The sequence below is a fragment of the Hemibagrus wyckioides genome, linkage group LG17, assembly GCF_019097595.1.
Source record: "Hemibagrus wyckioides isolate EC202008001 linkage group LG17, SWU_Hwy_1.0, whole genome shotgun sequence".
In the NCBI taxonomy this organism is placed as follows: Eukaryota; Metazoa; Chordata; class Actinopteri; order Siluriformes; family Bagridae; genus Hemibagrus; species Hemibagrus wyckioides.
In genome coordinates, this window is record NC_080726.1 from 1,788,986 (window position 1) to 1,802,612 (window position 13,627).

Genomic DNA, 13,627 nt, shown 5'->3' on the forward strand with positions numbered 1-13,627 from the left:
TAGGCAGATTTTTCTGAGAAACCACTTTTCCTGTGCATGGAGACATTTTTTGTAAACACCAAGGTTTTCAAAAAAAATTCCACATGAAGCAGGATGTTTTTAAAAATTCCATTTTTGTGGATGATTTCAAAAACGAACATGATGTATATACACGTGAAGGATTTAGATGTAGATCTTAAAACATTTAACAAAATTTCAGCAGAAGCTTGACGTGCTTTTCTGAAAAGCATTTATTGTTTTAAATTACTAAATACAATGCAAACACACTAAACAAAATAACTCGCTCGTTTCCTACAAAAGAAAATGTTTACAGTATGAAACTGGCTTAGTCGCGTTCACCAATTAAATTCTCATGTGAATTATGTACAGTAATATATACACACAAATGAAATGCGGTTTGTTACGGTCTGAGCTCGGTTAGCATTAAACCGTGGAATGTGTCTCCTGAATGCACTCTGGGGTTAAACCTCAAAAATCACCGCCGTGGCAGAGGGAAGAGCAAAACCTTCTCAATCAAATAGAAAAGAAAACCAGAGAAAGAACAGAGTGCATGTGTTTGTGTGTTTCACAGCTGAGGCAGTTTATCCACTGGCGTGTCGAATTTGAAGTCTGGAGGGAAGAGGTCAGCGGCTCGTGGGTAGATGAGGCGGTACGACTGCCGGATGGTGACGTCAGCTACTCCGGCGATATCTCCGATTTCTGTACAGAATACAAAAATCAATCTTAATCAGTCTTACTCTACGTAACTAACATATATAACACAAAATGCTAAGTGATGGGGTGGTGCGAAGCTGATTACTTTCCTATAACTGCACATCCTCTGTTTTTTCCCTTTTACACCATGGCAATTTACAGACAATTACAATCTGTAACTAATTAAAGAATCATTTAGAGTTGTTGAACATGATCCACTTTCATTATAGCAGCTATAAACAGTCCTTCCCTCACACACCTCTAAATTCCCCTCTTGACAAAAAAGCAGCTTGTGAGCGTAAACTCCTGTCCTGAAAATTATTGAAAACTTAAAGCAACACTGGAGACTCCTTCCATAAATGTTAAATAAATAAACATCTCCTAACCGTATCATATTAAGTCCATGTGGATGACCTATTACTACAGAAACAATAACTTGGTGGAGTGTGGAAATGCCTAATGGTTCAGCTCTTAGAACAGAAACAGGTTTCTACACCAGGAGAACAGAAGCCTGACCTTTCTGCGTCTTCTTCTCAGCTGAAGCCTGAGAGGCCATGTAGATGGCAGCAGCAGCCACACTGATGGGGCTGCGTCCCGGGACCAGGTCGAGCTCCACGGCTTTCCTGGCGATGAAGGTGGCCGCCATCTGCACGTGCTTCGGCAGACCCAGGTTGGAGCAGAAACGGGACATGAAATCTCCGGTGGTGATGAGGTCCACGCTCGTCTCCAGGGCCTTCAGGATGAGCTTAAAGCAGCGGCCGATCTCCTTCTTAGAAATCCGGGACACGGCGCAGATTTCTGGAACAGGAAGAATTACACAGAATGTTAACGATGTGGTAAAATATAGTCAGAAAACTTGTTGCTATTTTGCATCTAAAAACGCTCCACTTCCACATTATCGTTTTCAATCATTTCCCAAAAGTTGGTCATCCACACTGAAACGTCTGAAAACACTGCGACCTGCGGGGAGTATAACAGGAGTATAAAGTTGCAAAAGCAAGTGAGAATGTAGACTTCATTGTAGCTGAATTGGTCACATAACTGCATAACATGCCTAAAAATGCATCAGTTTTCAAAAGCCTCTTTTTTCTTTTTCTTTTTTTTTTTTACAGCCCACGCTACGATGTGAAAACAGTGTTTTCAAATTTATCCACATTGGAGAGCGTTTTCAAAAATATAGTTTTGGTTGGCTAAAAAACGCTGTCTCAGTGTGGATGAAAGGCCAAAACGGATAGAAAAATATGAGTTTTGAAACAAAAATGTATGTGGATATAGCCTAAATAATTCGACCTCTTATCTGTGGGATAAGGCTTACACACCTCTGAAGCTCATGAAACAAACACCTATGAATCATGTTCCTGTAAGCATTTACATTTCTGGCATTTGGCAGACACCCTTATCCAGAATGACGTACCACTGACGCACCATCAATGACGCATCATTAGGGCCATAATCACCAAGTGAATGGAACATCATTGCACCGTCAACTGGTCACGTGCAGGAGCTCCTCATAAGACTTCTGATCAGGAAGTCAGGACGTTAGTGAAAAAAGGTGGCAAGGACCACTCAGAAAGAGCTCGTATAGGTAGCGAGTGTCCGTAGAAGCCGTGGCCATCTTTCTTTGAGTGGTCCCTAGTCAGAAGGTTGTCATAGTGCAGCGTCGTTACATAGTTTACCTGAAACTAATGACAGCAGCCACCGAGCCCATTAGTCATACTGACGTCATGTGGTGAAGGAGTTAAACACTAACCTTCGAGATGGAACAATTTCATCACATACTTTACATTTGTTTAAGGAGTCGTGTTCATGTGTCAAAAAAAAAAACCCCACATCACTGGCTGTAAATAAACGCCTCAACATTATTTATAGACAAATTATTTTAGCGACCAGTCAAACCATGGATCGTCTTTTTCCTTATTGGATTAGCTTTACAATTAATTGATTAGAGAATAAAGAGAGAGGATTGTTCTTACCTTTAAAGGTTCGGGGAACTCCCTCCTGTCTGCATGCGATGTAGAGGCATGCCGAAGCGATAGCGTCATTACTTCTGCCCTTCAGACTCTTCTGTTCATAAACCTGCTTAAAGAGGTTATTCGTACGATCCTGATGGGGACACAAAAAAAGGTGATTTTTACCGCCTATTTTATTGCTTTGTTAAAAAAATAATTTATAAAAAAATATATTTTATGAAATTTTATTTTAACCAATAAAATTATTTAAATTAAATAAAGTTAAAACATGTCACTTTTTATTAAGCTTGATATTTTTTGAAAAATCAAACATGCATCACATTTTTATTTCATTATTCACCTTATTTATTATATTCATGATATAATTATTTATATTTGTTTTATTCGGTGCACTTGATCATTTAATTTTGCTGCATGACTGTACACCACTTTGTGCTCTACAGTGCTTATTATTATGTTAATTATAGAAATAATTACAGCAATTAAAATGTCTCTAATTTATGTTTGTGACGTATCACTAACTTCCGGTTCTCAAACCCCTTTACAGTAACATGGCCTTTCCTGTTAAATTACTGCTAAGTAGTGCTCTGAAGGTCAACCGGCACACCCCGGGGTAATTATAAGACTCACGACGATGTTTCGGGGCAGGTTTATCCTGTCTGCCATGGTGGAGATCTCTTTAAATGCGTTCAGCATGGCTCTGTCTGAGCTGCTCATCGTCCTCCGGTTCTGATACTTCGAGTTGCCAAACTCATCGAAACTCGCAGCACCCGTTCCCTAGAGACCCGAGAAAACATTTTCATACGCCCGAGTGCTTGATTTTTGCACATGACAAACAAATGAAGCGTAAATAAGGACTGAGTATTTAATAGACGTCTCATCCAAGTGTTCGTACCTTTCCAATCATCGTAGTGAGGTCTCCTCCGTTCAGAAGCGGGTTCTGGGCGTCGCCAACACGCGACGGGTCTTTGGTAGCTTTCTCGTTCGTGAACGTCCTCCACTCAGAGCCGACGTCAATCACTCGGTCGCCTGGCAAGGACGAGAAACACACTCAGTATCCTTCGATGAGTTACATTCGCATTCAAACATTGAAAAAATGTTCCTCATTGTTTTGAACATCTTTAACGCATCACTGGTCATCTTGACAGGATCCTAAGTCTACAGAAGTAGGCTTGAGAGATGTATCAATTCGTTGTACATCAGAAGATCATATTTTAACAGTTAGACTTAATGTAGTGGAATGTCTCAGAGACGTAATTCTTCTGATACAGTAATTCCCCTCAGCAGCAGATCTTTTTCTCTCAACACCCAGTTTGTAATTTTACAGAGAAAGCAGAAAGCTCAGACTCATCTATCCTGAAGACTTTCCTGTGCCGGGTAACTTTGAATGCTATGCAAGCGACAGACTTTACATACTCACTTGAGTATCTTATGCAAATTGTCAGGATAAAAAGCAACATCCACTAGACGGCACGTCATGTTGAGTGATTTCATTGCACAGCGACTATAAACACTTCCTGCCGTCATGATCAGCGTCTCGAATTAAAATCCCTCACTTTTAGTTCCAAGTATTTTTTATCCTAGAAAATCCAGAAGACTGGTACTAGCAGCATTTGAGAGGTTTTTTAAAATGCTGTAATAGAAAAACCCATTCATGTTAGTATTAGTACTCAATAACATTATGGAATAGGACACAAGTATGTGATTTGAGATGTTAGTTTGTTTATTCCACATGGACGCTTCATGTACAACCGACGTATTGAATGACTGTGCAAGCGGCGTCCATCTTCTGTACATGTAATTAAAGGTGCATGAGAAAATATTAGGTAGATTTTTTTCCCTGATTTTGTCTCTAGCAGTTATCTGGTTTCAAGAGTTGAATGACTATGAATGGCCTTTTTTAGAATCAGGCATAACATTATGACCACCTGCCTAATATTGCATTGGTCCCCCTTTTGCTGCCAAAACAGCCCTGACCCTTCGAGGCATGGACTCCACTAGATCCCTGAAGGTGTGCTGTGGTATCTGGCACCAAGATGTTAGCAGCAGATCCTTTAAGTCCTGTAAGTTGTGAGGTGAGGCCTCCATTGGCCAAACCTCACAACTAACAGGACACAACTAAAAGGATACTTTTGATGGATACTGACCACTGCAGACTGGGAACACCCCACAAGAGCTGCAGTGTTGGAAATGCTTTGATCCAGTCGTCTATCCGCCATCACAACTTTGAAAATGCTTTGATCCAGTGGTCTAGCCATCACAATTTGGCCCTTCTTCAAACTCAAAGCTCAAATCCTTACGATTGTCCATTTTTCCTGCTTCTAACTTTGAGGACATAATGTTCACTTGCTACCTAATATATCCCACCCACTAACAGGGGCCATGATGAGATCATCGGTCTTATTCACTTCACCGGTCACTGATCACAATGTTCTACCTGACCAGTGTATAGCCTGTATAACATCTATACAATGCTTGAAAGGAAGAATATTTAAGCACACACAAGCATTCCAGACCTGAGATCAGCTTCCCAACAGGTTTATTAAGCAGAGGATATTAGACCTTTAACAGCAAGTATTAATCAGCTTTATGATCCATCAAATGAGACCCATGTACATACCGACGACGAGGCCACACTCGGGGCAGATCATGTCACCGGCTCTGTAGTCCTCCACCAGCAGGGCATCGGGGTGATTAGGGCACTGCACCTTGGGAAGAGCATCTCCACTGCGATACAGAGGAAAGGACACAGATCTGTTGGTCATTTATTTACACAACACACCATTATTTTAAACACAGGGACACTTCGGTTCATGAGCTAAGATCGTATTTATATTTGCATCTGATTTACAGGATTTGTATTTTTTCTTTTACACCCTGTTCACTTCAACACAGGACAATAAGAATGTATGCTGTAATCTTAACTTTATTTATCAGAATGAAAGTTTATATAGCATTTAAAAGCTCTGAATGATTTGATGTATAGCTCAAAAAATCAACCAAATCGTTATATCGGTAGTCTAATGTTTCCTAACTCATAAATTTAACACTTTTTTTTGGTAAAAATAACATTTTTGCTTCATAAAGTATACATTGATGTTAAAATACACTTTTCTATACAGTCTAAGATTTAGTATCCCACTTATAGTATATACACTACATTGGCAAAGGTTTTAGGACACCCCTCCAAATCATTGAATTCAGGTGTTTTTCAGAGGTTGGGCTCAGCCCCTTAGCCTTCCAGTGAAAGGAACTCTTAATACCAAGACAATTTCATGCTCCCAACTTTAAGTCTTAACTTTTAACTTTAATTCATCCTAAAGGTGTTCTATGGGGTTGAGGTCAGGACTCTGTGCAGGCCAGTCAAGTTCCTCCACACCAAACTCACTCATCCATGTCTTTATGGACCTTGCTTTGGTCACTGGTGTGGAGTCATGTTGGAACAGGAAGGGGTCATCCCCAAACTGTTCCCACAAAGTTGGGAGCACGGCCTTAAGAGTTCCTTTCACTGGAACTAAGGGGCAAAGATTAACACCTGAAAAAAATAACACCTGAATTCAGTGATCTGGAGGGGTGTCCCAAAACTTCTGGCAAAATATTGTAGCTTGTTTTTAGGGTTTTTTGTTTGTTTGTATTTGACACACATAGAACAAATTCCTCTGCCGTAAACAATAAAACTACACAATAAAGACACTAAATATATTGCTTCATTATTGTATGAGGTATTTTAGATAGTTTATTTAAGTTTATTACAATAAAATCTGTTTCCGTCTATTGTACTTCTGTACTGGCGACAGTAACCCTGGCTGTGTTCAAAAAACCTTATTTGCGATTATGTAGTGCACTTAAACATGTACACGGTGTTATTTAACTAGTGCACTATCTAGGGCACGAGCAGACATTTTGGGATTGGGCCACGAGGGTTGCGCATGAAAAATGTAATCACGTAACGTCAAACATAAATAACGGGGGGAAGCGCAAATTAAACTACAGACAATGCATCATGTAAGCTTTGTAAGAAGTTTCACCGTAACCTTCGAAAATGTATTTCTTTATTTTCTGTCAATTAGATCATTTCACGTGAAGCTGGAGTTGGGGGAAATTAGCCGGTTTAGCCATTTCTTATTAGCCACGTTAGCAAGCTAGCAAAAAAACAACAAACAAAAAACCGCAACCGGATCTTGTCGCATGAGTCCTCATTACTATCAAATAAAATTTTTAAAAAATTTAAATAAATGTATATGTATACATAAAGTTAGCTATTAACGTGCACGTGCACGTTTGTTTAGCTAGCCGCTTAGCTTTTTAACACATCCTTGCGTAATATTTATAAGTTTATTAGCTAGCAAGCTAGCTTTTTAATTTTTGTATTATTTTTTATTTTATTTTTTATTCGGATTTCACTTTGGATAACAAATGCCCCCGGATTTATTACCTACCATTTTATTTTTAAGAAGAAATATTTAAAAACCGATATTATACTACTACAATCCAAGACGATGGGTGAGTCCCAAACGAAAACCGCAGTTAGCCGCGAGAACACTAGATAGGGAACACAAGCCATTGCAACATGCCCTATATAGTACACTAACAAAGAGCCAACGGAAGCCGTTTGGGACACAGCGCCGTGCCTGTTGTTCGCCACGACGTCCTACATCCTTTTTTTTTTTTTCCAAACAGAAGCAACACTAATTCTCATAATCACCACGAAGATGAGTGTAAAATATCCGTATCTTCCTAATAACATCATATAAAATGAAAATAAACTGTTAACAAGAGGAATGAGATAAAAGAATTTGTAAAAATGTACTAACCGGCTAGTGGACGCCATACCGTCACTCTCATCTGCGCTCGAGCAGAGACGGCGCTCGCTGCGTCTATTATTTATAACCTCAGGAGATCACGTGACTTGCTTCCGGAAAGCAGGAAGGACCAAAAATGTTGTTGTTTTTTCGCTGTCGTTTCCAATAAGGTTTCAAAACTGCTCTCATGCAAATTAGGAAACTATTCATTTAGGGTTGAAAATAAACTGAAAACTAACGATGTGATCAATAGATGTAGCATAAAAGTTCCGTAACATTTAATATTTGGTCATTTTTAAATAAAGAAAATTCTCACTTATGTTCTTTTTAGGAAATAAACAAGCAAAAAAAATGACAAGAATATTTATTCACTTATTTGTTTGTTTGTTTTATATGTTTACAGTCACTGCTCTGAAATCAATGTTATTGTATATAAAATATACAATCTAGACCAGAGGTATCAAATCTTATCTGTGGGAGCAGGTTTTCATTCCAACCAAGCAGAAGCCACACCTGAGACGATTGAAAGCCAAGATCAGTTGATTAAACAGTTGGAATCAGGTGTGTCTCCTGCTTGACTGGTATGAAAACCTGCACCCACATCAGTCCATTCCGATTAAGATCGGACACCTCTGCTTTAGACTCTGATTTCCGGTGTTATGGTCAAGGTGAACAGCTGCAGTGTTTCATTACTGTGAAGAAGCTTCAGCACAGGAGCCCTGGAGCCTCAAATTAAACACCTGATACTCTATCATCCTTCATACACTATATTGCAAAAAGTTTTGGGACACCTCTCCAAATCACTGAATTCAGGTGTTGTTTTTCAGAGGTTGGGCAGTGAAAGGAACTCTGAATACTTCAGCATGCCAAGACATTTTGGACAATTTCATGGTCCCAACTTTGTGTGAATAGTTTGAGGATGACCACTTCCTGTTGAAGGGCTGTTATAGCTGCAAAGGGTGGGCCAACTTCATATTACCAACTCCATGTTCATGAAAAGGCAGATGTCCCAAAAGTTTTGACAATATACTGTATCAGGGTCTCCAATCTTATCTGCAAAGGCGGCTGTAGGTGCCGGTTTTCATACCAGTCAAGCAGGAGACACACCTGATTCCACCTTTTTAATCAACTGAACTTGGCTTTCAGTAGACTCAGGTAAGGCTTCTACACAGTTGGAATGAAAACCCCGGCTTTATATGTTTTGAAAAGCTCCCTATAGGGCGCCACATTACATATTCTTCATGAGAAAAGCCCACAGTCTAGAACCAACCATATACAGAGTCATTACAAAATCTTAAGACCGTAAATTCAAAATTAAGATGTGCTGCTTGTAAAGTTATAGGAAATAAAATACAATATTTTGACCTGCAAGTGATTTTTTTCTCAGACAATGTACTGCCAAATCTATTTTTATATCCATCTCTCATTTTATACATAATGAATCACTAATCTGGTGCAATAATTTATACATTTATACAGCTTCTATTTTACAACATAACAAGCACAGGACTCGGATTCACGTGGATGCAGTGTTTTCTTCATCAACAGCTCATTTGTAACAATAAAGAATCAATTTAAGGAACGATATTTTAATGGAAAGATAATATATTGTATGTTTTATAAGAAAAAAAATACTGAAAGTTAAAACACATTTTTTAGAAATAACTAGAACCTGGATAAGAAATAATGCCAAGTAATTTTATCCAAGAGTTTCTGTCTTTAACAAATTACTCAAAAGATCTACTGAATATTTTCTGGTAAACATTATTCTATAAATATTTTTTGCAAGGCAGATTATTTCCGGTGTTATCGTCGAGGTGAACAGCTGCAGTGTTTCAGAAATGAGATGTGAAACTGCTTCAGCATGGTGTATTTAAATCTGTAACTTCTGCCTGAACAGGGACTTGAACCCTGGACCCTGGACCCTCAGGAGTAAAATTCGTATTGTCTACTGGCTGCCTTGAAGCTGGGGAATAATAAACTGTTTGGCATGAGGAAGAAAGCAAAAGGATGTGGGATGAAAAACGGAGGAAAAAAAAGAGAGTCAGCGTGCAACAAGTGACTTATAAGCATGTGTTTTGTTGTTAGTTACAGAATAGCCTACGTTTGAAGCAAAACTGTATTATCCTGTTAACAAGTCTGTACAGGTTTGAGTCCCACTTCAAGCATACCATTTAGACTGTTTGCTAATAATATTAGTGTAAAAAGTCAAAGAGAGGAATAGCATTTCTGAATGTATGACCTGTCCAGAAATTTTCTGTTAGAAAAAAACGTACCTAAGACTAAAACACATTCTTTAGAAGTAACTAGAACTTCAAATAAAAAAGCCAACTACAAAAACTGTGACATTAAATTGAATCTATTATGCATTTTCTAAATAAATTATTAAAATATACATTTAAATATGAATTTAATTACTTATTTACAGATAAAAATATTCAGTTTTTTCAGTGTTTGAGGTGAACAGCTGCAGTGTTTCAGTACTGAGAAGTGAAACAGATACAACACAGTGTTTAAAACTGTCACGTCCGCCCTAACCAGACTGGAACCCTGGACTCTCAGATTGAAAATATGAAGCTCTACCAACTCAGCTATCCAGGCCCATTTTCAAACGTTAATCACATGCATGATAAGTGGTCACGTGTCCATCGAACAACCATAACACCAGAAATAGGAATATATTGGGTTTAATCCGGCTCACTCCGATGAACGAGTCTGGGTTTTTGCGGTTGCCAAGAGACTCCTTAAACTTTTCTTTCCAGGATCAAGGTGAACAGCTACAGTGTTTACAGCTGCAGTCCAGTGCATTTGTTTAAAACTGGCGCATCCACCCAAACAGGGACTTGAACCCTGGACCCTCAGATTAAAAGTCTGATGCTCTACCGACTGAGCTATCCGGGCCCATTATCAGGGTTGGTCACGTGCACGATACGTGGTCACGTGTCCATCCAACGACCTCTAGTTCACTCAGCCATGTGGCACTCGATCGCTTATCTTTTAAAAGGAACCCACATGCTTTTGCCTTCACCTCGACCATAACACCGGAAATAGGAGTATGTTGGGTTTAACCTGTCTCACTAGCAAGATGTATTCAAAATGTAATTCATGTCCGAGGTGGGACTCGAAGAGACACGCTCTTGTTGGCAGAGTGACGCAAATTTCGCACAAATCTTTTTTTTCCCCTTTATAATGATATTTTTGATCAGTGTATCAACAAACAAAGCAGCAACTCGGCTCACAGATATAGAAACAAACAGACAGATGTCTCTAGGAATTATACGTTGATACAGAAAGAAAAATGAATCCGAAGCAGTTACATGTCTCACCCATTCCATACTATGTGAACCCTCTTGTGAATATAGTTGCAATGTATAGCTTAAAAGGTTCCCATATGCTGCTAAAGGTGTGGACTTTTTCATAAAACCTACATGTGATCTAAAGTAATGTATTCTATTATGACATTATTCCAAAGTGTTTTGGAAGGAACACAGTTGTCCACTTTAATTGGGTAGCACAGAAAGTGAACATTTTATACAGTTTCTTCTTGTTTTGATCAGCGATTTGGTAATTCGCTACCCCAAGCAGCATACGTAATGGCTCACATTGCATAGCGCCATGAACACGATCTATTTGATTTTAGCCTCCTTAAACTTTTCATTCCTGTGATATGGTCAAGTCGAACAGGTACAGGGTTTAAGGCCTGAGGGGGCTTCAGTTTAAAACTGGCGCATCCGCCCGAACAGGGACTTGAACCCTGGACCCTCAGATTAAAAGTCTGATGCTCTACCGACTGAGCTATCCGGGCCCGTTTGTCACGCTCATCGCATGCACGATACGTGGTCGCGTGTCCATCGTACGTGCGCTAGCTTTTGTTTTTAAACAACCTGTTTAATCAATTTAGCAACCCACATACTCTATATTGCCAAAAGTTTTGGGACACCCCTCCAAATCATTGAATTCAGGTGTTCCAATCACTTCCATGGCCACAGGTGCATAAAATCAAGCACCCAAGTATGCAGGCTGCTTCTACAAACACTTGTGAAAGAGTGGCTCGCTCCAAACGAAGCTTGGAGGTCTGCAGCTACCCACTCTAGCTGTATTCTACAAACACTTCTGAAATAGCGAGCCACTCTTTCACAAGTGTTTGTAGAATACAGCGGTAGCTACAGACCTCCAAACTTCGTGTGACCTTCAGATTAGCTAAAGAACAGTGCATAGAAAGCTTTATGGAATTGGGTTTTCATGGCTGAGCAGCTGCATCCAAGCCTTACCTCACTCAGATGCAGTGATGTAAAGCATACCGCCACTGGACTCAGGAGCAGTGGAGACGTGTTCTCTGGAGTGACAAATCAAGTTTCTCTATCTGACAGTCCGATGGACGAGTCTGGGTTTGGCGTATCCCGGGAGACTCCTTCAACTTTTCTTTCCTGGGTCAAGGTGAACAGTGCAGCTGCAGTCCTGAGCCGTGAAACAGCTTCGGTTTAAAACTGCTGCGTCCGCCCGAACAGGGACTTGAACCCTGGACCCTCAGATTAAAAGTCTGATGCTCTACCGACTGAGCTATCCGGGCCCATTATCAGGGTTGGTCACGTGCACGATACGTGGTCACGTGTCCATCCAACGACCTCTAGTTCACTCAGCCATGTGGCACTCGATCGCTTATCTTTTAAAAGGAACCCACATGCTTTTGCCTTCACCTCGACCATAACACCGGAAATAGGAGTATGTTGGGTTTAACCTGTCTCACTAGCAAGATGTATTCAAAATGAAATTCATGTCCGAGGTGGGACTCGAAGAGACACGCTCTTGTTGGCAGAGTGACGCAAATTTCGCACAAATCTTTTTTTTCCCCTTTAAAATGATATTTTTGATCAGTGTATCAACAAACAAAGCAGCAACTCGGCTCACAGATATAGAAACAAACAGACAGATGTCTCTAGGAATTATACGTTGATACAGAAAGAAAAATGAATCCGAAGCAGTTACATGTCTCACCCATTCCATACTATGTGAACCCTCTTGTGAATATAGTTGCAATGTATAGCTTAAAAGGTTCCCATATGCTGCTAAAGGTGTGGACTTTTTCATAAAACCTACATGTGATCTAAAGTAATGTATTCTATTATGACATTATTCCAAAGTGTTTTGGAAGGAACACAGTTGTCCACTTTAATTGGGTAGCACAGAAAGTGAACATTTTATACAGTTTCTTCTTGTTTTGATCAGCGATTTGGTAATTCGCTACCCCAAGCAGCATACGTAATGGCTCACATTGCATAGCGCCATGAACACGATCTATTTGATTTTAGCCTCCTTAAACTTTTCTTTCCTGTGATATGGTCAAGTCGAACAGGTACGGGGTTTAAGGCCTGAGGGGGCTTCAGTTTAAAACTGGCACATCCGCCCGAACAGGGACTTGAACCCTGGACCCTCAGATTAAAAGTCTGATACTCTACCGACTGAGCTATCCGGGCCCGTTTGTCATGCTCATCGCATGCACGATACGTGGTCGCGTGTCCATCGTACGTGCTCTAGCTTTTGTTTTTAAACAGCCTGTTTAATCAATTTAGCAACCCACATACTCTATATTGCCAAAAGTTTTGGGACACCCCTCCAAATCATTGAATTCAGGCGTTCCAATCACTTCCATGGCCACAGGTGCATAAAATCAAGCACCCAAGTATGCAGGCTGCTTCTACAAACACTTGTGAAAGAGTGGCTCGCTCCAAACGAAGCTTGGAGGTCTGCAGCTACCCACTCTAGCTGTATTCTACAAACACTTCTGAAATAGCGAGCCACTCTTTCACAAGTGTTTGTAGAATACAGCGGTAGCTACAGACCTCCAAACTTCGTGAGACCTTCAGATTAGCTAAAGAACAGTGCATAGAAAGCTTTATGGAATTGGGTTTTCATGGCTGAGCAGCTGCATCCAAGCCTTACCTCACCGAGTGCAATGCAAAGCACTGCACTCAGATGCAGTGATGTAAAGCATACCGCCACTGGACTCGGGAGCAGTGGAGACGTGTTCTCTGGAGTGACAAATCAAGTTTCTCTATCTGACAGTCCGATGGACGAGTCTGGGTTTGGCGTATCCCGGGAGACTCCTTCAACTTTTCTTTCCTGGGTCAAGGTGAACAGTGCAGCTGCAGTCCTGAGCCGTGA

General features: G+C 40.2%; 1 protein-coding gene and 4 non-coding genes across 5 annotated transcripts; all 5 read right to left on the reverse strand.

Moving 5' to 3' along the window:
* Positions 1 to 212: 212 nt before the first annotated feature.
* Positions 213 to 7,622, reverse strand: gtf2b (general transcription factor IIB). The gene is made up of 7 exons (XM_058414536.1): positions 7,478 to 7,622; positions 5,284 to 5,390; positions 3,559 to 3,692; positions 3,294 to 3,440; positions 2,667 to 2,796; positions 1,210 to 1,491; positions 213 to 699 (listed from the first exon to the last, which is right to left on the reverse strand). Exons 1-7 carry the CDS (start codon positions 7,492 to 7,494, stop codon positions 566 to 568), a joined length of 951 nt encoding a protein of 316 aa, XP_058270519.1. The 5' UTR covers positions 7,495 to 7,622; the 3' UTR covers positions 213 to 565.
* A 2,671-nt stretch (positions 7,623 to 10,293) lies between these two features.
* Positions 10,294 to 10,366, reverse strand: trnak-uuu (transfer RNA lysine (anticodon UUU)). Its single transcript has one exon. It is a non-coding gene; the product is annotated as a tRNA-Lys (tRNA).
* An 831-nt stretch (positions 10,367 to 11,197) lies between these two features.
* Positions 11,198 to 11,270, reverse strand: trnak-uuu (transfer RNA lysine (anticodon UUU)). The gene has a single exon. It is a non-coding gene; the product is annotated as a tRNA-Lys (tRNA).
* A 692-nt stretch (positions 11,271 to 11,962) lies between these two features.
* On the reverse strand, positions 11,963 to 12,035 carry trnak-uuu (transfer RNA lysine (anticodon UUU)). The gene has a single exon. It is a non-coding gene; the product is annotated as a tRNA-Lys (tRNA).
* An 831-nt stretch (positions 12,036 to 12,866) lies between these two features.
* trnak-uuu (transfer RNA lysine (anticodon UUU)) lies at positions 12,867 to 12,939 on the reverse strand. Its single transcript has one exon. It is a non-coding gene; the product is annotated as a tRNA-Lys (tRNA).
* Positions 12,940 to 13,627: the final 688 nt, after the last annotated feature.